At 50.1% G+C, this 24,291-nt stretch overlaps 8 protein-coding genes and 2 non-coding genes across 10 annotated transcripts; 6 read left to right on the top strand and 4 right to left on the bottom strand.

Moving 5' to 3' along the window:
* Positions 1–39: 39 nt before the first annotated feature.
* PC9H_007875 (uncharacterized protein) lies at positions 40–3,286 on the bottom strand (the record flags this gene model as incomplete). The annotated part of the gene is made up of 14 exons (XM_036777400.1): positions 40–47; positions 98–360; positions 415–715; positions 765–978; positions 1,034–1,111; positions 1,157–1,286; positions 1,333–1,547; positions 1,596–2,081; positions 2,131–2,238; positions 2,287–2,358; positions 2,417–2,534; positions 2,587–2,720; positions 2,768–2,848; positions 2,900–3,286. 14 exons carry the CDS (start codon positions 3,284–3,286, stop codon positions 40–42), a joined length of 2,595 nt encoding a protein of 864 aa, XP_036631020.1.
* A 313-nt stretch (positions 3,287–3,599) lies between these two features.
* On the bottom strand, positions 3,600–5,756 carry PC9H_007876 (uncharacterized protein; the record flags this gene model as incomplete). Its single annotated transcript, XM_036777401.1, has 5 exons — positions 3,600–4,363; positions 4,417–4,625; positions 4,687–5,001; positions 5,061–5,223; positions 5,282–5,756. 5 exons carry the CDS (start codon positions 5,754–5,756, stop codon positions 3,600–3,602), a joined length of 1,926 nt encoding a protein of 641 aa, XP_036631021.1.
* A 616-nt stretch (positions 5,757–6,372) lies between these two features.
* PC9H_007877 (uncharacterized protein) lies at positions 6,373–7,404 on the top strand (the record flags this gene model as incomplete). The annotated part of the gene is made up of 11 exons (XM_036777402.1): positions 6,373–6,395; positions 6,453–6,483; positions 6,533–6,559; positions 6,612–6,672; positions 6,721–6,776; positions 6,824–6,842; positions 6,890–6,921; positions 6,969–7,048; positions 7,100–7,155; positions 7,204–7,286; positions 7,339–7,404. The coding sequence occupies 11 exons, from the start codon at positions 6,373–6,375 to the stop codon at positions 7,402–7,404; spliced, it is 534 nt and encodes a 177-aa protein (XP_036631022.1).
* An 832-nt stretch (positions 7,405–8,236) lies between these two features.
* Positions 8,237–8,321, top strand: PC9H_007878. The gene has a single exon. It is a non-coding gene; the product is annotated as a tRNA-Phe (tRNA).
* A 142-nt stretch (positions 8,322–8,463) lies between these two features.
* PC9H_007879 (uncharacterized protein) lies at positions 8,464–10,372 on the top strand (the record flags this gene model as incomplete). The annotated part of the gene is made up of 6 exons (XM_036777403.1): positions 8,464–8,782; positions 8,851–9,438; positions 9,498–9,717; positions 9,775–10,040; positions 10,090–10,185; positions 10,236–10,372. The coding sequence occupies 6 exons, from the start codon at positions 8,464–8,466 to the stop codon at positions 10,370–10,372; spliced, it is 1,626 nt and encodes a 541-aa protein (XP_036631023.1).
* Positions 10,373–10,651: 279 nt separating this feature from the next.
* Positions 10,652–12,345, bottom strand: PC9H_007880 (uncharacterized protein; the record flags this gene model as incomplete). The annotated part of the gene is made up of 5 exons (XM_036777404.1): positions 10,652–10,690; positions 10,750–11,244; positions 11,301–11,446; positions 11,506–11,555; positions 11,618–12,345. 5 exons carry the CDS (start codon positions 12,343–12,345, stop codon positions 10,652–10,654), a joined length of 1,458 nt encoding a protein of 485 aa, XP_036631024.1.
* Positions 12,346–14,445: 2,100 nt separating this feature from the next.
* TOP1 (DNA topoisomerase 1) lies at positions 14,446–17,585 on the top strand (the record flags this gene model as incomplete). Its single annotated transcript, XM_036777405.1, has 11 exons — positions 14,446–14,595; positions 14,655–14,798; positions 14,841–15,393; positions 15,448–15,848; positions 15,896–16,126; positions 16,175–16,510; positions 16,561–16,803; positions 16,858–17,291; positions 17,340–17,363; positions 17,417–17,490; positions 17,545–17,585. The coding sequence occupies 11 exons, from the start codon at positions 14,446–14,448 to the stop codon at positions 17,583–17,585; spliced, it is 2,631 nt and encodes an 876-aa protein (XP_036631025.1).
* Positions 17,586–17,761: 176 nt separating this feature from the next.
* On the top strand, positions 17,762–17,855 carry PC9H_007882. Its single transcript has one exon. It is a non-coding gene; the product is annotated as a tRNA-Asn (tRNA).
* A 379-nt stretch (positions 17,856–18,234) lies between these two features.
* On the bottom strand, positions 18,235–21,388 carry PC9H_007883 (uncharacterized protein; the record flags this gene model as incomplete). The annotated part of the gene is made up of 16 exons (XM_036777406.1): positions 18,235–18,253; positions 18,309–18,375; positions 18,435–18,499; positions 18,551–18,748; positions 18,801–18,894; positions 18,954–19,223; positions 19,284–19,442; positions 19,509–19,530; positions 19,586–19,650; positions 19,708–19,737; positions 19,792–20,659; positions 20,712–20,729; positions 20,784–20,897; positions 20,947–21,023; positions 21,076–21,168; positions 21,217–21,388. 16 exons carry the CDS (start codon positions 21,386–21,388, stop codon positions 18,235–18,237), a joined length of 2,331 nt encoding a protein of 776 aa, XP_036631026.1.
* Positions 21,389–21,918: 530 nt separating this feature from the next.
* On the top strand, positions 21,919–24,075 carry PC9H_007884 (uncharacterized protein; the record flags this gene model as incomplete). Its single annotated transcript, XM_036777407.1, has 7 exons — positions 21,919–22,031; positions 22,084–22,595; positions 22,645–22,871; positions 22,937–23,118; positions 23,170–23,521; positions 23,586–23,776; positions 23,898–24,075. 7 exons carry the CDS (start codon positions 21,919–21,921, stop codon positions 24,073–24,075), a joined length of 1,755 nt encoding a protein of 584 aa, XP_036631027.1.
* Positions 24,076–24,291: the final 216 nt, after the last annotated feature.

Consider the following 24,291-nt stretch of genomic DNA (forward strand, 5'->3'; position numbering starts at 1 on the left):
TATAGCCAATAATGAAAACCACGCTTCGAAACTGACAAATCATGAATCTGGGACATGTCAGCCTGGGTGTTTAGGATGAGGGGAAGGGATTTCTCACCTTCCGATAGTGGCGCCATGACTAGTTCATGAAGTGACCTGAACGATTCGTGCCTGTCAGTCCGGACCCCTAGAGTCTCCCCATCTTTGCCGAATGCTTCCACATCCAAAACCATTTGGTTTCGAATTCGCGCTTCATCTTTCCCGTCGTCGTCCTTGCCGCTGGAAGAGCTTCCGAATAAAGAATAGCTAACTTTCTTCCCTTTTTTCAATCGCCTCAGTGATTCCTCAGTTTTCCGCATCGCCGTAAGGTAGTACATGTACCTAGCCCATACTAGTTTAGCGATGCAAGAATCAGGCATGCTTTGGGCGGCTTACCTCTGGGCAACGGTATCAAAGACGTCGTTAGCATAGGCATCCAGGTACTCTTGCTTGAGCGAGGCACCGGGTCCTTCATTCGTGCCAATGCAGAAAAATACCTTCAACGGCCGGAGAATCGAAGGAACGAAGTAGCTGGGCTCCGTCGGCATCCTCTTGTTGGACATCGCCCTAAACTGAGATGGGATGGAGCGAACGGGGAGTAGAGCATCGCAACAACGTTTGCTAAGGATGGTGACAATCTCGCTCGACATCGAGGGAATGAGTGTCGTTAATGCCGCAAGGGATTGCTGGAGCGCGTCTGCGAAGAAGTGAGATGAATACTTTTTGAAGAACTTCAGAAGGCGAACCTTCGGCATTTAATGTCTGGCCTTCATTTGGGGCCTCGGGTAGCATTATACTAATGCTCTGACGCCAGAGAGTAAGGACATTGCCTCTAAATTGTTTGATATCAGAGATGGCCGTGGCGTACTGGCTTAGGACTGCTTCATCCGACGCTGTGCTCTCAGTCGACGCGTCAGTCTGCGAAGTACTTGATCGTGGAGCACCAATAGAACCTCCTGCCTGTACTTGCGGAGTTTAGACCCGAACCCAGCGCACTTAAGGAAAGGTACCATACCTTGTCAGCTGTTGTTGACTGTTGCGGAATTTCCATTGCAAGCGACTGGTCCAGCCATGTTTTGAATCGACTAATGATCTAAGAGGAATAAGTTGATGATCGTCCGATCAAGGGAAATTTTACCTGCAAGGTTAGCCTCCAAAACCTGTAGCTCAGCTCAGGGATATATACATCTGAACTCCAGCACAGAGACACCGCGGACCACGCTGCAGCAGCTTGTGACATTACAAAAGGAGTGCCTGATAGAGACGAGCTAGTTAGTGAAAATGCTTACAACTTGACTCAGGGTTAGTTAGCACTTACTGGTATCTGTGGAGCGCTCTATGCTTATCGTAGAAAGGGAACCTTCTAGTTTCCCAACGACGTCTTTCCAGCGCATCTGGAAGTATACCGGCAGCTGCCATCGCTGTTGGAAACTGGTGAAGACGGGATGACTGCGCATTAACTCGACAGAACGCAGCGACGGGGCAAGCATCTCGAGAGACCTAATAAATATCTGTGTCGTGTCGTAGTGCTGCAGGGAGTGAGTGCGAGTGCAATACAAGTGATACTAGGGACGGACCTTTTTGAATTCATTGGGTTTACCCGAAGCAAAGACCACGGTCCCAAGTTCATCCATGATCGCGCTACCGAGTTCAGCCCATATAACATCAGAAAATATCCTGAATCCTTTGGTGCGCCCATCGGAAGGATGTGCATCCGCAACAGCAGATGAATCCGTTGATGATTTATCCGGCTTGACATCGGCATTAGAAACGATTGAAACCCTTTCAGCAATCTCCATGATTCGGCTCAAGTCCCGTTCTACGAAACGGAGAATCTGATTGTAGAGCCTAGCAAGAGGGTCGTCTGCATCATCCAAAAGGTGGGTGTGGGAAGTGAGAGTGCCAACAGAGGTTTGGCCAAGAAACGAGGGTGGCTGGCGGGGGGAGAAGGTGGTATATGGGGTTGAGGGAGATCGAGGAAAGGCTGTGGAAGAAGCTCCTTGGAAAGGCGTATGAGGGACGATGGGTGAAGGAGGTGCAACTAGTGCGCCTGGGAAAATTGTCTAGTAACAATTCAGGAACTGCGACAAGAGAATGAATGCACGGACAGACCTTCCGTACAAACCCGCGAACGACTTGTTTTTGCAGTATCTCTTCAGCATCTTGCCAAAGGCCCAGCATATCGTAAGCACGGAGGCATTCAGCAAGATCTGCCATTAGCTTTGCCTTGTCAATTTCTGACGTCTTATTGCTACCAGTGCCATCCACAATCGATGTCACAGTAGCCGTGAAGAAATGGTCCAAGTCGGAAGAAAGTGTAGATTGTATGCGGTCAAGCCTCTGAGGTTTCAGTTCAGTGTTAGAAAACGCGAGTACGGAGTAGAAAAGGCTCACAAACCCATTGTATCTCCTCCACAAATGTACATTTCTCTGCTCGAGCTTTTGAGGTGTGGTATAGCAGCTGTATGTATTCCGACGCGACGCGACTAAGGTGCTTTGCGCGTGCCCCTTGGTTCCTAGCGGGAGTTGCTTAGCAAGTATATGCGCGGCGCGTTGTCACTAACCCACCTGTCCCCTTCGATTTGCGAAGTGAACGCAGGTCGCATAGCAGAGTCCTCGCCGTCCGAAGGTTGAAATATCAGAAGCAGAGACTCTAGACGGGTGATAGATTCCGATATTTTGAGCAATAGATGCAGCAACGCCTGTGAAATGGTCAGCGAGGTCTGGCGGTGATTAACTCCAAGCACACCTTCTCCTCTCGCAGCGTAGCTCTTCTCTTCAATTTCTCCTGTATGGCGCCCTGGAGCACGCTCAGTTCGTCCTTCGACGCCTAATTAGCGTGAGTGATGTCCCATTGCGCATATACGCGTGCCATACGCACCAGTATCTGCTCTTTAAGTCCATCCAGCGGGTACTTCAGCTTCTCCAGCCGAGCTCCCTCGTCCTTCAAGTCGGTGCTGAGACTTATGAACGCCTCGTAGTCATCATTGATCAACTTCACCAGCTCGTCCTTCAGCGTCGCGAGGTAATCCCGAAGCTCTGAGCGAAGGTCTGGCAAGGAGGTGTATGTGCGGGATAGCAGAAACTCTTCGACGTTGAACTCTTCAGCTGCGAGCAATTGGTTGCCGTGCACTAAAGGAACAAACGCCGGAAGGTCATGGTCAGAAAAGTCTTGTTGCGACGACTCCCTCGACGCGAGTTCCTCTGCCAAACGGTCCAGTTCGTATGGATCCTTCCTCGAGCCTACGTTCGGACTGATGACAGACATTGTGGGCTGGTCCGCGTGAGTGATTGATGAAGGTTAGGACCAAAGTGAATTCAATTGATCTGGGATTGGAAGCGATCTTATCTTATCTGCCGCGGAAGCGGATTCAGGACAGGCGATAATTAACGACATACAATACATGAATACGAAATATTTGTCTGAACGGAAGCCAAGACATGGCACATAAACAGGAAAACAGAAGCAGTATACAATATGCGTGAAGGAATGGCGGTTGAGAATGCGACGATGAGGAACAATACCTAGGTCATACAATAGATAAAAGTATTCCACTCGGATACCAGAACAATAAGAAGTGTCATGAAGTCGCTGCCATCGTCCTTCGTTCTCGCTCGCGAGTCTTGACGCCGGAGCCAAATCGTTCCTGGAAGCCAATAAGCTCTTCCATGAGAGACTCCATCATGGTCATCGTTGATGCTTCCGAGGAAGCGGCCTCTTCTGCTCGAGACGGACCCGATGCAGGACCTGGGTTGGACGTCTCTTCTTTGTTTTGAGCGGGAGACTGACGCGGAGTAGCTTGGTCAAGGACCATCGGGCTGCCGACGTCAGCAAGCTGTCTAGCGGGAGCTTCTTTAAGTGCTTTCTCCAGTGCTTCCCTCCGTCTACCACGATCTAGCGCGCTTGCTTGTTCTCGGCCAACCCAATCCATGAGAGCTCTCACACGCTTGTTCATGTCCCCTACGCTCATTCGCTTGCTCGGCCATTTGACTTTGACACCTCTTTCTAGCGTCCTCTCTGAACTTTCTCGCCCGTTCACGGAGTTGTTTAGGACACCCACACCTCCCCTTACTTCGAGCGGTTGAGGCGTGTCTGTGGGGAGCATGTGTCCGAGGTGGGCGAGGTAGTCGGGGAGATTCCACGAGGTGAACAGCGGTTGTTGTGACACGACATATGCATGAGAATTGCGGTAGGCTCGTGCTTCCGCAGGTCCATTGCTGGTACCGTTAAGTCCTCCTGGGTTGCGTCGATCGTGGCCTGGCATATGTGATGATGCTGGCGGTCGTTTGGGGTTCGCCTTGGCACGACTGTGAGTCTGCCTCTTCGGGGCAGGGGCGGCGGTGCCTGAAAGGACGTGATGTCAGTCACGTGGGAAACAGACAGATCAGCATACGCACCATCCTCCCCATCACCAGGAGTCTCATGAACAACCGTCTTGCGAGGTCCTCCGCGTCTTTGTCGAGTTGCGCTTTTGGGAGCTGGGGGTGCAGGGTTGTTCGGTGGTTTGGCTGATACGGACGGCGCGGGTGTCTCTTCGTGATCAACCGTGGATACTATGGGTCGATCCGACACGGTTGACATTGATCGCGTACGTTTCTTGGGATTACTAGGTTTACAATCATCAATGTTAGGTCGCGCGGATATACGAAGAGAAGATAGACACGCACGAGTCGTCGTCACTGCGTTTTCGCTTTTTCCGGTTGTTGGGGACAACTTCTTCTCCTTCTGGAGGCGCAGTCCCATTAACATGGCCATTAGATGTGACGCTCTTCGAATCGAACGCAGCCGCTTCAGCTGCAGAGGCTTCCATTATCTCTTTGATGCTTTCATCAAAGTTGGCATCCCTACTATTCATCGTATTGCGACGTTTATTCGGTTGTTTGTGCGAAAGGGATGGGGAGTGTGAGCGAGATGTTCTAGAGTGAGGAGGGTAGCTGACGTGAACATTGGAAGCCGGGTGCTGGGAACGTCGGAGGCGTTTCCTAAGCGCGTGGTACCCGGACATCAGTGGTTGGCGAGAGTGCTCCAGGGAGAAACGTACTTCAATAAGTCAGCGTGCATGTCCGGTCGACATAGTTCGCAGTAGTAGAAGTAATCGTCGTCGTGGAGTTGGTCTTCGGATTCGAAGCCCATACAAAGGCCATGCTGCCAGACTTTGCACGTCTCGCACTGTACCATGAACTCCCCAGCATCTGGGTCGTCCTCTAGAGAAGGGGATAAACATCAGTAAAAGTGGGATTGAAGGGAGTATCGTACCCGTACTTCCGCAAACACAACGCGTTACACCCTGTTCGTCCTCTTCGTCGTCGGCAGGCTCAACGGAGGCATCTTCGACGCCCACCACAGCCGCCTTGACGGTCTTCCGAGACGAAGCTTCGCTGATACTATCTGTGACGCTCACTTGTCTGTCCTTTTCCTTCGGTTTGCGTTTGTTCCTGCCATTCCCGCTGGCAGGGTGGGGGGTAGATGAGCCATTGACTGGGGATATGACACTCTGTCCGTCTTCAGGAGCATCGTCGAGGTCTTCGGTCTTTGGACGCTTTCCCTTGCCGTTGGTAGTGCTTGTCGACAGCGAGCGGCGGTGGTTTGGGCCTTCTTTGACACGGGGGGGAGGGGGAGCAGAATCGGAATCTGGCGATTTGGAGGTACTGGCAGATGCTGAGGGTGCTGAACGCCGCCCAGATCGGCGAGGCTCTCTGGGAGACAACGGGGGGCCCATGGTCGCCGCCTGAGCCATAATTGACGAATATGCGGGTTGGGGGGGATGATGGGGGGTGAGACAACAGAGGATTCGGTCCGTGCACCTCTTCTAATCGCCGACAAATAAATGTCCACACGTGCATCCTCATTCTCTCTTTCGCCCACACTTCATCTGCCCGGATTCCATCTACGCTATGCACACCGCAATCCGCGATTCAGCACGTTCAGCACTGGTCACCTGTCAGACGTTCTCTAGAGCCTCATCCCGGAGCACCTATCGCGGAGCGAGCATAGGCATGCTTATATTCAGTGCAGGATCATGCTAGGTGCGTCGACGATTCGCTCTAATTCCAGTCTTGAGGCAGAGATTCAAGTCAAGGCTCGTTTCAAAGGACCACGTCTGCTGGATATCACCTTCGTCGCCTGAGCCGGGCTCTACGACACCCATCCATATCCACTGCCAGTCGTGACCTCAGTCGCCACGAAAATATAGCATCACGTGACTTTCATTTAGCCAATATATGAACATTGCATAGGGGTTTGCCGACTTCGATGCAGCCCCATGTCTCGAAGGGCCGAGCGGAACAACCACCCCTGTAATAATAGATGGCTATTCGGACAACTTCCTTCCTTTATCTTCAATGGCAACCCCCATGTCCCGGGGCAAAACCCTCGGGTACGATTCGCTCTCTTATTTCCTTCATTACACGCGATGGCTCATTGTATGGTCCAGTCCTCTCGTCATTGCCAACTGTGTCAACTCAGTGAGTGCCACTACTTGCCCCACTGGATAACCTCAACAACTCCTTACAGCTGTCGTACACCCTTGAACTTGTAATGGTATGTCCTCAGACTATCGAAGACTGCTGTCCGTATGAACCCTTCATTTCAGGCCTATGTTTATTTTAGGAACTACCAAGAAGACAAGAAATTGATGAAGCTTGCTGTTGCTGGTATGTGGCCGATCTCAGATCTTATCCATCACTAACAACACCATTTAGCACTCCTCCTCGTAGGACTTGTATCCGTCGTTTCCTATATGGCCTGCACATACCTTGTGAGCCCTCACTTCAACTTACCAGGACACAGCTCATTCCTCTGTAGTACACTGTGATCCATTGGGGTTCGCATCCCCTGTCTGAATGTCTTGCGCCGCTGATAGTCTCATAGGTAACCAGGAATACCTCGAAGTTCAAAATACTGTACGTACGTCATCCTGACGCTGCATATTTTTCTCATTCGCACACAGTTCATCATCATATCCTTATTAACGACGGGCATCTCAGCCACCGTCGTTCAATCATTTATGACCTATCGATATTGGACCTTGTATGTCTTTTCGACGCACCATCTATGGATCACTTTAACCTGCTCTCATAGTTCATCGAACAATTGCATCGCACTTTTTCTCGCTGTGCTCGCCATGCTTTCGGCAAGTTATCAGATTTATTACACCGTTCCTTAACATGCTTATTGGCTTTTAGTTTGCGGACAGTTTGGTCTCCTCCATTATTATCAAATCCAACCCGCACTATTCCGACCGAAACAAAGTGGCAGTCGTAATGACGTACGTTCGTCTAAACCTTCTGTCTTTATGCTTTTGCTCATGCCAATATTAGATCTTGGTTATCGTTCAGTGCTTGTCTGGATGTGGCCACCACCGTTTGCCTCGTGTGGACGCTTAAACATACGAACCCATCATTTGTTCGGACCAAAAGGTACGTAACCCTCTCAGATCTCCTTCAGACGATCTATAATGCAGTCTTCAGTACGATTAACTCGTTAGTCGGCATCAGCTTTGGGAGTGGCGGGGTTACATCTGTCGGTGCCGTTCTGGCCCTCGTCTCATACTTGGTCGATGGAGAAAGTAATGGCAAGTTCGGAGACCCTTCTTCCACGAAGCCTTCTGACCTCTACTCAGTCTGGTTAGGGGTTATCTCCTGCCTCAGGCCGTTGTATGTGCTTACAATGGTAGCCAATTTCATTGCGTTTGGTTCCTTATCTAACGCCATCAACAGTTATTCAACCTCATCATGCGCAAGGTCATACGTAACCGACTCGCTGCCGGCACCAGCTTTCTGAATACAAGTGACCTATACTTTAGCCACGAAAGCACCTCTCAGATTGCTAGTACGTAGCCCGCTCCTCCGCGATTGCGAGCAACTCCTGAGTACACAGCGTAGATGCCACTCGTCGAGAAAGTAAAGCAACGAGTAGCGGTAGCGAGGCAAGTACTTCACAACGTAGTCAAATAATCTCGACTGAAAGAGTTCACGTAGCCATCGTCTCCGGCAATCAATTCACCGCCGTTTACCAGTTCGTCGAGCTATGCATCGAGCTACCACCAACTGGAACCACTATATCCTCATCGGCTCCACGACGAATCACACACCCCACCGACACCATCCGAGGTACATTCTGTATACATACATCGCCCCGAGAGTGTACACAGTCCGCAGGGATCCAGATTGACATGGCTTTCTCAAGGACACTGCACGTCTTGAACACATGTTCATCGGCGTCTTAGCTCAGCTGGGAGAGCAACAGACTGAAGCGAGTTTCGGTCATCTGGAGGTCCCGTGTTCAATCCACGGAGATGCCATTGTTTTTGCTATAGTACCTGTCATATGTAATATAATTTTTATTTGGCCGGGTCATCGATTGCATGAATCGGATTTATGGCCGACCACAATTGAAGTTTGTTTGAACTTAAGCGGTCAAATTCCAGTCAGGATCTTACCTTCATGGCGACATCTACGACGATAGAGTACGCGTCGGGCGCACCCGAGCCCATAGCCTATCCCCGGCTCGCAAAGCACCTTCTTCTTCCCGACCAAACCCCTGATTACCTTCGTCTCATACTCACCTCCAAAGTCTACGAGATCGTTAAAGACACACCTCTGGTACTCGCCACCAACCTCAGCAATACTCTGGGGAATCAGATATGGCTCAAGCGCGAAGATTTACAGGAAGTCTTCAGCTTCAAGATACGCGGGGCGTACAATTTCATGGCGAGCCTGTCTGAGGAAGAACGATGGAAAGGAGTGGTCACTTGTAGTGCGGGTTAGTGTGCGTGCTCCCGTGCACGACGAGATGGCAAACTGTTGGTTATTGATATCGGATCCCCTCAGGCAATCACGCCCAAGGTGTGGCATTATCTGGGGCGAAGCTGGGAATACCATGCACCATAGTCATGCCCAAGGGCACGCCTTCTATCAAGGTCAGGAACGTGGATCGTCTAGGGGCCAAAGTCGTCCTTCATGGCGTGGATTTTGACGAAGCAAAGGCCGAGTGCGTTCGGCTTGCAGCCGTCCATGGCCTGGCATTTGTACCCCCGTATGACGACCCCCTGGTCATTGCAGGTCAAGGCACGATAGGCATGGAAATCCTGAAACAGCTTCCAGACTCAGATCACCTCGATGGAATATTCGCTGCAGTTGGTGGCGGTGGTTTAGTCTCCGGCATCTGTGAATATGTCAAGCGCATTGGGAACCCGGACACAAAGATCTTTGGGGCTGAAACTGTGGACGGCGATGCTATGGCTAGAAGCTTGGAGCAAGGCAAGCGTGTTACTCTGCAAGAGGTTGGCCCGTTCTCCGACGGCACCGCTGTCAAGATTGTGGGCGAGGAACCCTTTAGAATATGCAAACGACAGCTTGATGGCATTATCAAAGTCGACAACGACGAACTATGTGCCGGCATCAAAGACATCTTCGAAGGTACTTCATTCACTGACTACCTATAGGAATGTTCGTTGATGCTTGCACGCACACCGTAGAAACCCGATCAATAACAGAACCTGCAGGTGCTCTGGCGTTAGCTGCGCTTAAACGGCATATTCTCGACAACCAGTTGGTGGGCGCAGGGAAGAAGTATGTGGCTGTCATCAGCGGGGCGAATATGAATTTTGACCGGCTTCGCTTTGTTTCCGAGCGCGCCCAGCTGGGTGAAGGCAGGGAAGCCTTACTGAGCGTGGAGATTCCGGAAAAACCTGGGAGGTCAGTTCCTGCTGTCGGTTTATCAACTACTCGTGACCTAAGCATTCCTGAATGCAGTTTCATCAACCTGCACTCAGTCATCCACCCTAGAGCAGTGACTGAGTTCATCTACCGATATAGCGACTCCAATGTGGCGCACGTCTTTATATCTTTCAACGTTGACCCTCTCAGGCGAACAGACGAAGTCGCCGCAATTATCACGGAGCTGGAACGAATAGGGATGAAGGCTTGCGACATCAGTGACAACGAAATGGCAAAGAGCCATGGCCGGTATATGATTGGCGGATGTCAGTCAGTTCCAAACGAGAGACTATTCAGATTTGGTTAGTATTCACTCACTATCATTCACGTTAGCTTACGTTACTCGCGTAGAATTTCCTGAGCGCCCACTCGCCTTGAGGACATTCTTACTTGGTTTGCACCAAGGCTGGAATATCTCATTATTCCATTACAGGAACCATGGTGCAGGTCAGTATCAACCCTGTGGATCGAGCATGATGGCTGAACCCTTTCTGCAGATCTTGGTAAAGTACTCGCTGGGATTCAAGTTCCACCCGAGGACAGTCAGCAGTTTGGCACTTTCCTCAGCGAATTGAACTACACGTACGTTGAGGAGACGCAAAATATGGTATACAGTAGATTCCTGAGGGGATGAAAAACTATTGTACGTATGTACATATACAACCGTGCAGGAAAGCAATTACGCCGTCATAGACTACACTTGCTCAAGAGTAGATTACGAAATACGGTGAAGAATAAATGATCAAATGCAAAAACACAGCAATGTCCAACGATAGTCGATAACTCGAAACCAAACTAGAACTAAACCTGCACGTCCTTTACTGGCCTATGTGATTTGGGTTGGATTTTGGGCAAAATCCATTGCAGAGACGTTCTAAAAGAAGACGCGCGTTTGTGACGCACCCGAGTACCCTCAGTCAGTGGCGATGATGGACGTGTGGCGGATGTTGGGCTTGTCGGTTCGGATGCGAGAGTAGGGGAGGGTGGAGGAGACATAGGAATTGCAGAAACTCCCATTGCCGTGATAGCGTTGATAGCCAGAGCCGTCGTCAAACCACGATTGCCGATCTTGATTTCCGAAGACCCGTACTTGTAAATCCAACCAATCTCCCAACCGCCGTCTTCACATTGTAGTGGTAGAAGGGACCGAAGGTCAACCTCATCCCTCAAGCCGACGGAATCGCAGACGAGGACTCGCATAGCTAGGGCTAGGGCATCGCCGTCGGCACCGACACGCTCCTGAACGCGAAGCCTTAGTAGCGGCTTTAATAATCCGTGGATTTCTGCGTCGCCTGTTGCCTGCAATAGCCGACTGAGGAAGAACAGGAAACATTCAGGTGTTTCATAATAGCGCGTGCCCTCCAAATAAGCCCTGTTGAGCAGAACTTCGTGGACCCACTCCAAGGTCTTCTTCAGCTCATGCCCGCGACCATGGGAGTAAAACAAGCAAAGGGCATTGACACAGACGACAGGGTCAAACCGTGGGCGTCGGTGGTCGAAATATGTCTAGCCGTGGAAGAAGGGATAAGGCTTTGCATTCATTTTCGTAATTTGTTACTTACCTGAATGATCCCGTCCGAGTTCACGAAGCTTAGCATTTCATCCATTACAGAATGTGCAACGGCTGAGCTGGGTTTCGTAACTGTTATGCCCAGGGAAGTCGTGTCTAGATCGAAGGGAAATTCTTCGGTAGTAAGTTGGCCTTTACCTATGACCAATGACCGTTACTATTGGGAATGAGGTGATATGAAGGAGTGGAATACGTACCACGGAAGAAATTCCATGTGCTGGTGTGTCCAAATAGGTTTACCAAACTTCTAGGTAGTCTGTTAGATTTGCGTTTCTGGAGAGTGAAACCAACTTTTCTTCGAAAACTCACCGATCGTTGGTAGCCTCCAAAATCAGTAGTTGGGCAAAATTTTCCTGAAGCACAATGCCGCCGTCCGTGACCGACTCGAGGTGTTGGGCGTTCTTGGTCAGAAACTCCTGCCCTCTCTTCACGGGATCGCCCACTAGATTACGAAGTGCGCGCCCAACGTGATTGACATCATCGAATACAATGCCATGTATGCCCAACGAGCGAGCCGAAAGTACATTTTCTAGCTTGTCGTCGACGAAGATCACTTGATGGGGATCGACCTTTATCTTCTGCAGCACTTGCTTGTAGAAGCCAAGATTGGGTTTGCGTTCCCCAACAGCGCCAGAGGTAAACACATCGTCAAATATGTCCCAGTCAGCGGGCTTCGTACGCAAGACTTCATAGTCCGGCAGCGAGATGTTGGACATGGCGTAGACACGCAACGTGTTCTGCGACTGACTCTTCAGATCTCGTATTAGGGCAATGAATGCATCGTTGGAACGCAACGAATCGCGAGCTTGGATGAAAGCTTGGGCAATTTCGGATGGCTCGATCTTGAACTCGGACCCGACGCGTTTGTAGCATTCATCTTCAGACAGGCGACCACACTCGTAATCAAACCAAGTGGGCGAGGCAAGGATATGACGGAGGGTTCGAGACGAAATGGTCGTTCTGGTTTCCGATGACCAAGAGAAGAGGACGTCGCCGAGATCGCAGAGTAGGGCCGTGTATCGAGGATGGGAGCCCATGATAGATGAAGCACCGGGGAGGATAAGAATCGGAACGGGGTGTTGCAGAGGAACTCGAGTAGATTCCGACCCCAATTTAAAGTGGTTGCGATGGCCAAAACAGTATTCTAGAAAAGAGCGTGTAACTTGCCAAAGAAGTTGCCAGCCTCGAGGCATACTAGACAGAAAGAAGAAACGAAGGAGCGCTTCCATGAGGGGAGAGTCGGCCTATAGTCTCCATCAACACAGGTCGGCAACCCTTGGTCGTATGGCGGTAGTACTCGGGACCCCAGACTCCGAAGGGGCAGATTGCTGCGATCGGTGTGGAATGCGACCCTGGGGCCACAAAACCTCAATGCCTCAAGGCGTCACGAATTCTAATCTAGAATCGTATGTGCCTACTATGTAATCATGAAAAACGAGCCGGCCGTCTGTCCGACTCGGGCTTGTTACTATTTTGTCAGGACTCCTGCATCAAAGTTTTTACGTTCATACCTTGGCACAGTGCAATATATCGACTGCTTCCGCGGCCAGGCCAGGCAGGACCATGCTTGTGCTAATGAGAGTCGTGATTACTTATCTTCTGCCGACTTGATTAGTCTCTTTTAACTCCAGGGACAAATCAGAAAACCGTACGGTCAACTTCTGTGGGTCTGCTGTAGGTCCACTATCAATCAGGCGAATAGAGCGCAGGTTTCAGCGGCATCGAAGCCACCATGCATGACCCGCAAAGAACTAGCCAGAATCTGAGTGTGAAATGCACAAATGTGTACAAGTTGCTCACATTGAATTTTGCTCCTGCGGGTATGCCGCCGAGCATCTAACAATGCGGTAAAGTAACATACAGCAACATTGTGCCACCGCGACGAAGGGGATATTCAAAGCGCTGAAGGTGTTGAATTTCCTGATATCAAATCTTGATTGAAATTTAATTGAGCTGATACCACGTCGGATGTTGACATGTTGAGACCGGCAAGCATGGTGCAACGCTCGGTCCAGGTCCAGTGATAGTATTAGAGGACAAACGGGGCGAAGGGCAATATCATGTGAAACCTCAACAGCAGAGTGGAGGACTTCACACCAGGATGCAAAATGGGATAAACCCACGCACCTGTGCTTCAACAAGATGTTGATCAAAGCACTCCCCCATGACACGGGAAGTCCTGCTCCCAATTCCTCAATGTCTGGTCGAGTCGACACCACGACTTCACGCTCTTGTGCTTGGCTTGAATGGAACCTTCGTGCTTCATGCATCGAGATAGTCCAGGCTTGGAACGTGAATAGCGTACAGGTTATGAGGATCGATTTTGTGTATAGTGACACTCGTCGGGTAGGGCATACTGTTGGTCCTCGTCACGAAGAACTCATCATTTACAATGAGGCGAGGCAATAACTCCAATTTGAGTATCAAAATCGAAGTCTGAAGTGAGGGAATGGAAGAGCAGTAACCGAAGGGTGGCATTCCCACCAGTGCGCATAAATGCTTGGGATGAGTGGTAAGCCACCGCACAGAGTGAATTTGTGTGCGTGTATTACAGGGTGTCTATGATGAAGTCTGATAAACGATTCTCAGCTTGATGTACAGACAAAGTTACCGCACTCACAGGTATTGTTTAATGGCTGACGTCCGGCTTTCTGGTCTTTGCATAAACGTTGTCTACAACAACATATGCGGTGAATGCGACTACAGCGATTCCGAAACCAGGGAACAAGTTTGCGAACATTGCACGATTCGAGAAGACCGGGTGCTTGCGCCAGGCCTCCCGTTTGGCCCAGGGGTCGCGGAATAGTGGTAGGTTAGCCATTTCCTGGATCCAAGGCAAGTCAGCATGTATACTCGGAGCACGGCATGCTGCTACCGCACCTGCTACAGCTAAATGGTTCAATGTCGGGCGTTCTAACAGAGGGAGCTACAGCGGGAGCTTACTATGGCTAGAGGTCATGTGACTGCTCGAGGGCAGGCCCCGAGGAACTTAACAAATAACCGCCATCAGAATCGCAAGCCCGCTGTCAAGTCCCACCAACCTTTCCTCCCACCTCCAGCATCAAGCGGGCCTATTTATTGAAGTATCCACCGCCCTTCTACCCACTCAAATAATATAATCGCTCTGGGAACACCAAATGTCTCGAGAGGACTCCGCCATGATGTCTGACGATGATCAGCCGCTCGTCGCCAACAAACCTACGGCTAATGGTTCGACAGTGGCCAACGGGAGGTCTAATGGACACGTTGAATCAGACTCGTCGATGAGCGAGGATGATATGCCGCTTGTATGTCTTTCATAGTGTTTCCTAAGGTTGGCATATATATAGTTGACAACGGTACTTAGTCTCAATCAATACGTGATAAGTCGGAATCGATTCTGACACCAGAACCACGCTCGGCGAAGCGCAAGAAGCCGATGTACGCTGAGTCGTCAAGCGACGATGACACTCCTCTGGCTTCGTCGCCCGCTAAACCACGCACTGCCGCAGTTCCTATACCTGGCGCAACTGCGGCCACCACCGTTTCCAAGTCTGCGGTCAATGGTCGTAAGAAGGCCACCAACGGGGCGGCCAAAGACAGTGATGCCGATGACGATTATGGTGATGACACGCCAAAGAAACCCACCAAACGGCCACCTCGGAAGAAGGTTAAGAAGCAGGAACCCGACGAATCCGTGTTAGAGGACGAGAAGCCTCCGAAGAAGGTAGCCAAGGGCAAGGGCAAAGTGAAAGCTGAGAGTGCAGACGGCGCGTCAGATGGGGAGGACGCCAACGCTAACGCGAAGAAACCGGCGAAGAAGCCGCGAGCCAAGAAGCAGCCTAAGGCTGAGCCCGAATCAGGCGACGAACTCCCTAAGCCTAAGAAGAGGGCAAGCAAGAAGAAGGACACAGAGGAGAATGGTTCACCGACGAAAGGGAAAAAGGGGAAAAAGGAGGATGAAGAGGAGGAGGAAGTATTCAGATGGTGGGAGCAAGATCCTAACGGCGACGGAACTATTAAGTGGCAAACGCTCGAGCATAATGGAGTCTTATTCCCCCCTCCGTATGAACCACTGCCGTCGAACGTGAAAATGAAATACAAAGGTGTCGCTAGTTTTGTTTATCCTACGCGTAACGATGGCTGACAGAACTGCATAGGGCGGGAAGTCGATCTATCCCCTGGGGCAGAAGAGGTGGCTGGCTTCTATGCCGCCATGATAGAGACAGATCACGCTCGGGACGCAGTTTTTAACAAGAATTTCTTTGAGGACTTCAAGAAGGTCCTCGAAAAACATCCTCCACGCAATGGCATCAAGATCACTGATTTCGACCTCTGCGACTGGCGTCCGATGTTCGAGTACTTTGAGAGCGAGAAAGCTAAGAAGAAGCAACTCACTGCGGCTGAACGGAAAGAACTCAAAAGAAAGAGAGACGAGTCAGAGGCCATCTATACGACCTGTCTTCTAGACGGCCGTAAAGAGAAAGTTGGGAACTTTCGCGTTGAACCACCTGGTCTCTTTCGCGGTCGTGGCGAGCATCCGAAAAAGGGTTGTCTCAAGGTGCGTACTTCAACAAGGTCATTTTACCCCGGCTTAACAGACTCTAGTTTCGTGTACGTCCGGAGGATATCACGATTAACATCGGAAAAGATGCGCCGACACCGGTACCCAACGTACCTGGCGAATGGAAGCGCATTCAGCATGATAAGACGGTTACTTGGTTGGCTACCTGGACGGAGAATGTCAACTACAATCACAAATATGTCTTCTTGGCTGCTGGGAGTTCGTTGAAAGGGCAAAGCGACATGAACAAATTTGAGAAAGCCCGCGAGCTGAAGGTGATACCACGTTTAGATTCAATTTCGCCATGCTCATCTTGTCCCTAGAACCATGTCGATCGCATCAGGTTAAATTATCAATCCGATCTACGTTCCAAGGTCATGGCTGACCGACAACGCGCAACGGCCATGTATTTCATAGACAAGCTCGCGCTTCGTGCCGGAAACGAAAAGGGCGAAGACGAGGCAGACACCGTTGGCTGTTGTTCTCTACGGTGCGAGCATGTGACGTTGGAAGCCCCGAATTTCATTGTTTTCGATTTCCTGGGTAAAGACTCTATTCGGTACTATAATAGAGTGCCTGTGGACGCGCAAGTTTTCAAGAACGTCCGCATATTCAAGGAGAATAAAGAGGATGAGGATAACCTTTTTGACCGTGTGACTGTAAGGACGTTATGTTGGGATCTGAGCACGGCTGCTGACATCCAAGTTAGACGGGATCCCTCAACAAACACTTGAATTCGGAGATGAAGGGGCTCACTGCCAAGGTGTTCCGTACGTTCAATGCATCCAGCACGTTCCAACGTCTGCTCGACGAAAACTCTCTCGAGGACAAAACTCTGCAAGAAAAGCTGAATGCGTACAACGATGCTAATCGTCAAGTCGCCATCCTTTGTAACCATCAACGTAGCGCCCCGAAGACCCATGATCAGTCAATGGAGAAAATGCGGCAACGGGTAAGTGGTCTTTTACAAACATTACTGATGTCCCTCGCTAACGCACACGTCTAGTTGCGTGGGTTCAAATATGACCGCATGAAACTACGGCATGCTTTGTTCTCTATCGATTCCGCGTACAAGAAGGACGAACGATATAAGGCGGACGAGTCTGACGTAGACGACGATTTTGTTGAAGAATGGGAGGATTCATTGAAGGCCAAAGAGATCGAAAAGATTGAAAAGAAGTTCGCCAAGGAGAACGAAAAGCTGGAGGAGGAGGGCAAGAAACCCCAGAACAAGTCTACGCTAGCTGAGCGGATTCAGGCCATCGAGGATGAATTTAACCGCTTGGCAGAGGAACGTGGCACGAAGGCGGCAGCTCTGAAGCGGGACCGGGCCCCAGAGAAGATCGAGGAGGCGATATCGAAGTTGGATAGCAAGATCAAGGCATTCAAGCTTCAAATGGTGGATAGGGATGCCGGTAAGGAAGTAGCCCTCGGCACAAGGTAGATTTCTGGCTCTCGTCTTTAGCATGCCAACTAACACTTTGTTAGTAAAATCAATTACTTGGATCCACGGTATGTGCTTGTTTAACACGTTCCGCATAATATCTGAATCGGCTCGCTTGTAGCATCACTGCTGCCTGGTGCCGGACACACGACGTGCCTATAGAGAAGATCTTCTCCAAGACCCTCCTCACAAAGTGTACGTCCCTCCTGTGACTTAGTTCGGTCTAGACGGTCGCTTAACTCTGTTTAGTCCCTTGGGCCATGGATGTCTCTGAGGACTGGAAGTTCTGATATATTACTGTGACCGTTGACTTAGATGGTTTTTATGTTGCATGGACGCTAACCGCCCCTCTCACTACAATGCATGTACGAATGTTGTGTAATCCCAACAATATTTTATTAGTTCCACAGCTAGAACGAATCCAAGTCTTCAATCTATATACCTCGTATATATAACAAGTACTGCGTGCCCCGTGGCTTAGTTGGTTACGGCGTCCGACTGTTAATTTGTCCATTGCGAACGACATCGGAAGATCGAGAGTTCAAGTCTCTCCGGGGCAGCTTTACTTTTATCATGGGACTCTACAAGCTTTTTTATGCATGATAAGAGTGAAGGTTTAATGACGCATGAAAGCACCGTAGGCTCAGTGAACCGGCTGGCCTAGACGCACACAAAGTACAATCTAATCCATAGGAATACATACTGTGATACAAATGAATGAGAGGAAGATAAATCCCAGAAAGAGGTAGCCATACAAAGATGAAACAACTGGTAAAGATACACAAGTATCCAAGATGTAGTAGACAATGTCCTCAAGGAACACTAAAGGAAACAAAGGAGCGAGTGGAACGAATGTGGCGCTGTCAAGAATACAGTTGAATTGATACAGTTTCGGGCTGATTAGGAATATTTTCTAGAGGAATACGTCGGTAAGGGGATTTACGCCCAAGTCCGAGGTCTATTAACGCCAGGTTCAGCAAGGCGGGGAACAAGAAGGAAGCAACTTTGCTCACCCTATATGTTCGCCAGCAGGGACCGTCATCAGGGTTGTGCCAAGCGCATCGGCGGTGTTCATGAAGACTGTACAACGCCGGCATGAGCATCTAGGAACGGATTATATGGCAACTAATGACACACACCTGTGTTTCCCCACCATTGCTGTATATTGTCTGCGCCTATACTACCATTCGCAGGGAATTGAAGCCTGAACCCGGAATTATGAGACGCGCTTCCAGAAGACGAAGACAGCACTTACGCGAAGAATACAAACAGCGCGCCGATGGCCACGCCAGCGTCCAGCGCAGCCGATAAGACGTAGTTGTACTTCGCCCACCAAGAGAAGTGCCTTCGCCGGATAACGAATTGGAAGATGAACCCAATGATCGCCCATGGTACATAGTTGACCGCAGTGGCAGGAGGAATGGCTGCCGTACCAGAGAAGATGACCGGAAAACTGTAACCAGGGTCAGGGCTGTATAGACACATTGTAAGAAGTTGCGTCATACTTGAGGTTTCGGACAAAGCTATTGGGGTATTTCCTGGTATAGAAGTACACAATTGCCGGACAGATAGCACCGCCGAGGAAGAAGAACACCAAACCTGCGCGTAGAACTGAGTTAGAAAAACATAGCAACCAGGACGTGCGGTATACAGCTCACCGTAGTAAATTTGGCCTTGCGAGAACTGCCGTGCTGGACCAATGACACCCCATACCACACTTGCCGTGTAGAATGTTTCCGTGGAAGGACAGATGAATCCGCTAGACTGTCCCTTCTGACACATATCTGGTATGTTGCTGAACATCCATTGCTGGACACCTAGTTGCACAGTCCCCGCAATGATTGTGGCGATCACCTGAGCCCAGAACATGGCACGAGGTGGGATTTTCATGTAGTGTCCCAATTTGAAGTCGGACGTAAATGTCAGGGCTGCATGGAGCGGTGGGTCGGTCATGTCATAAAGGCAGAAAGGCAAGTGTAACCCCATACCTTGTGCCATCGTGATGTACCCCCAAGTCTTGAACATCATCATTGCGACGGGCCGACCTGGTAGCCCATACCCGATAATAAGTTCCGTAATGACATTCAGGCCGACTTGCTGATTAGTTATGGCTTGTATCATTCCAACGGGTATAACATAGAGGAATGCTACAGAGCAGAACGCCCACAAAGTTATGATCTAGGAAGATGTGGAGCTGGAACGTAACAACTCACCCACAACAAGCGATAGGATGAACTAAGCAAACAAAACGTGGTTGGTAAATTTTCTGGAGATGAATTCAGCTACTCACCCAAGGTACAGGGAAGTCGATAGGCCATATGGAGATGCCAGTGACGCCGAGTGTGAATAAGGACACTAGAAAAGCGAAATTAAGTATAACAGAAGAGTCCTGTAGAAGTGGGAGAAAAGTACCGAAGATGCACATGTACCACCAGTCTGGGACTGCAAATAAGTGTTAGTATGGGGCGTGGACATTCAATGAATCCCTATGCGTACCTTGCTGATATTTGGACATCAGCCTTGCGTGTATATCGGGTTGCTCGTGCATAGCGCGGCGAGCTTGTGACCAGATTTGCTTGCGGAAATAGAGGAATGCGTGTGTCAAGATGGCCGTTATACTGGCAAAGGAAAGGCCATATGACATCGCAAACGTCGTCGACAAGTATAGAGGGCTATAATCGTTATACGCAGTCTGGTTGAAGCTCAAGTCTGGATTGATGATTCTTGACACGTTGTATGCGGCACCGGTGTTATCGTAGGAGCTGCGGGAGGACACAGGGAAGAATTTGCTGTCCCAGACATTGGTGTAGTGAAGGATAGGAGTGATGATCCAGAAGAAAAACACGAAACCCGCAGCGATATTGGCTTCGGCCCACCAAGGAGTAGCGAGGGGTGATCCGATGTACGAGATCTGAGCCCAATCGAAGGTTATGAGACTCATGCCCAATCCATGTTGGTACCCGAAGAGCTGGTTTACGACGACGTTCTCAGGGGCGATCCAGCATACCCAGGAGAAGTAGCTGAGTGCTTGGAACAAGTAGCCTGGGACGATGTACCAGACGGCAGAGCAAACAAAGCAGATGAAGAAGAATCGCTCTCGAGTAATGCCGCCTCGATCGCCGATACCGGCATATGAGGACGAGTGCAGGGTATTGAAGAGGGCACATGTGACCAAATTCGAAGGCCAGATCATGGAGGATGGCTGAACGAGAAAACGACGAGCGATACCACCCATGGAGAAGCCGATGAGTTGGGTAGACATAACGATCATCCACTCGTAGCCGAAATCGTAGACTTGCTTGTAATATACGCGCTGCACAGCGACGATATCGGTTGCATAAGCAGAACCTGAAGCCACTGAGCCCTATAAGAAAGATATGTAAACATGGTCCATAACCTCATCAGATTGTACATACCATGATAGTAATGAGTACCTATGAAAGAACGTATTAGTCTTGCATAGGATAGCGACATCGAAACATCCGTACATGTTCTTTGATCGTGAAGGGTCCGGGGTTCAACGGGACACCGAGTATTGTTACATTGGGCATGACTTTGGCCCAGGCTCGTCCGATGGGAAACGACAGTAATTGTGCGACGATCTGAGGCTCGGTTAAGATCATGGAACAGCGTATACGGTGAGTCACATACGCCTCCAACCGTCACCGAAGGGTAACGGAAATAAAAGAATTGATTCAAGCCAGGCATAACGACGGCGAATAATAAGCCTAAGACACGAACGTCAGCATCGATTATTTGGAAGACTTGACGGAATATTACCAATGACCCAAGCTCGTATTGTTGATGACGGTATTGAGGGATCGTCGGTGTTGGCGACTGCTGAACGAACCTCCGGATATGGCGAGTCGTCCTCTGGATCCCACTTAGTATATCTCAGTGATGATCGATGTAAGACCGTACCAAGGAACGCGGTCATAGCATCTTCTTTCTCAGTATTGGGGTCTTGAAAATCGGCCAAGGTGATCGTGAAAGAGTCGAGTAGAGTGAGATCTGAGGACGAGGGGGACTTCTCCATGTCTCTGTCGAAGGAGCAGGCCTGGCTCCACTCTTCACTTGAGGAGTACGCAGACATAGGGTAATGAGCGACGTTGGGGGAGGACCTGGTACAGCCAGCATTCTGGTTGCGATGTGCTTATGTATGAAGCCAGGTGTTCATGCAAGAAGTTAAGTCGAGATGACAAGGTTGAGCATGATGTCTGTCCTTGACTTCTTGAGTCCCTGCGCCCTGGGTGGCGCCGTGGCACGGGCAATCTGCATCCAGGAATTGACGACTGCCAGTTCGCCTGCTCAGACGATCAATGTTCCGCTGAACAGCCCTGTGGCATGATGCATGATTGGTTCGACGACATGATTCATCGAGGAAAATACACGACCATCTACAATGAAATTAGACTCTTTCGGTTCTTTTACTCGGTAAATATGAAAGGTCACCGTCCAGTTATTTTCTTGCCGCGAACGTAGTTGCTGAACTGAATCCAATGCACTCAAAAGAAGCACTAACACAATCACAGGGGTGGCCATAGGCGCCCATATGTCACGTGCATAAATACGACGTACGTGCTCGGAGTACTCACTCGAAGTTACTCTCTGTTTTCGTTCACGATGCTCAACTCACGTCCTGCGCTCGCGTCAAAATCCCTTTTCCAGCATCTCGACGTTGAATCTGGTGAGGAGGAAGAGGAAGAGGTTGTTGATGAACCCACCCAGCCGGAAAGGTGTCGTAACCCGCTGACGCTCCATTTGTCCGACCATTGAATATTTCATCAGCGAGTCTGACCCCTCAAAGCCGACAAAGTCTGCCATAAAGCGAGCTCAGAAGGCTGCTCGTATACAGAAGAAACTCGAACAAAAGGCTGCTTCGAGAGCGCGCCGCGAGCAAGAGGCTGTCGCGTCTGAGCCAGAGAAGGCTCCAGTGGAACAGCAAAAGCCACAAGAACTCCCAATACCTACGGAAAGTCAGCTTGGTGCGCCGCCGGAACCAGAGGAACTCGACCCTCCACTACCCGAACTACCCGTTGCCCAAAATCCTGAAGTTTCTCCACCTATTCATGTCTCTGAACAAATACACTCGCGACCAGAGCCTGCACTCCCGGTAGAGCAAAACCTGACCCCACCAGTACCAAAAGCAGAGCCGCAAGCGCCTAGTCTTGAGCAAGTAGTGTCTATGCCTTCAGTAATAGAGGTCAAGTCAGCGCCTCCTGACGTCGAAGCGGTCAAAAAGCGCCAGGGTTTTATCACTCGCACCCTCTGGACGTTTATAATGATCGGAGGTTTCCTCAGTATGTCCCTCGTTTTCATTACGGATGTGTGCCTTATGGTATGATTTAGGTCTCCTCCTACTCGGGCATGCCTATATGATCGTACTTGTCCTGATATGCCAAACAGTGGCATACCGAGAGGTCACTGCCTTGTTCAGCCTTCCATCGGCTCAAGCCGCTGGCCACAAGTCCAAAAGCGCAAAGGCGAAGGACCCATGGCGCAAGACTTTGAACTGGTACTTCTTCGCGGTCACGAACTACTTCCTCTATGGGGAAAGTATAATATATTATTTTAAAGTACGTACGCACCTCAGTGTAGTATTGCGAATATCAGCTTTACTCATGGATACCTCCCTTACCAGCATGTTGTTTTTGCAGACGCCCAACTCACACCGTTCGCTACGAACCATCGCTTTATCAGCTTTTCGCTATATACGATCGGGTTTATGGGCTTTGTCATGTCGCTGAAGAAAGGGTACCTCAAACAACAGTTCGGCATGTTCTGTTGGGTACACATGAGCTTGATGATGCTGGTAGTCTCTAGGTGAGTGTGCGCCCCCGCCTCGCTTGACTTTGTTGACAATGTGCCGTACAGCCACTTCATTGTCAACAATATCCTTGAAGGTCTGATTTGGTTCTGGGTCCCGGCTTCACTAGTCATCTGTAATGACGTCTTCGCTTATATCTGGGGTATCACGATTGGCCATACCCCACTCATCGCTCTCTCCCCGAAGAAGACGGTGGAAGGGTTCGTGGGGGCGTTCTTCAGCACTATGGTGTTCGGCGTTATATGGGGGACTTACTTCATGCGGTTTGACTACATGATATGCCCCGTCCATAATCTCGGCGTCAGCGCGTGGAGCTCGGTGTCGTGCGTCCCGAATCCCGTATTCGTCTGGAAGGAGTGGGAGATTTGGCGGCCAGTAGCGGCCATCCTTTCGAATGCTGTAAGTTCATCATTGATAATCGTTGTACGGCACGGAAATGACCTTCCTCGTGCCTGTCGGATAGCTCGGATGGCAACTCACTACGATCCCTTACGCGCCATATCAATTCCACCTCCTCGTCATGTCGTGCTTCGCCTCGCTGGTCGCGCCGTTTGGCGGCTTCTTTGCTTCGGGGTTCAAGCGTGCGTTCGACGTCAAGGACTTTGGGGATAGCATTCCTGGCCATGGTGGGATGACCGACCGAATGGACTGCCAGTGCGTATCTTTACTTCTGTGCCTTTCCCTTGGCCTTCTGCTGCGCCCTTGCGTGCACTGAGTTCAAGCCCCTCTATTCCTCCTTCTCCTGACGTGACATCGGTACTGATTTCGTGCCTAGGTTCCTGATGGGCATCTTCACCTACGTGTACTACAGCAGTCTGGTGAGGGTGCACCACGTTACTGTCGGCAGCGTATTGCAAACGATTGCCAGTGGTTTAACGGTGCAGGAGCAGATAGAGCTACTCAGGGATCTAAGAAGATACTTAGAAAGTCAAGGAATACCGACGAATCTATGATATTAATAACGTACAACCCCCACCTTATTCCCACTTCTCCATGGATGTTCCTTATGACATTATATCCTCCCCAAATGCTCCCTATTGGCGGACGTGGCTTAGTGGCTTAGTCCTTGACAGATTGTACATGCATCAAGTCATTCGCACAAGGGAAAGGCTACATTGGGTGTCGGAGACAGAAACACATCAGTCCATCGAGCTGAGGTACGCTATGAG

Source organism: Pleurotus ostreatus (genome assembly GCF_014466165.1).
Source record: "Pleurotus ostreatus strain PC9 chromosome Unknown scaffold_5, whole genome shotgun sequence".
NCBI lineage: Eukaryota > Fungi > Basidiomycota > Agaricomycetes > Agaricales > Pleurotaceae > Pleurotus > Pleurotus ostreatus.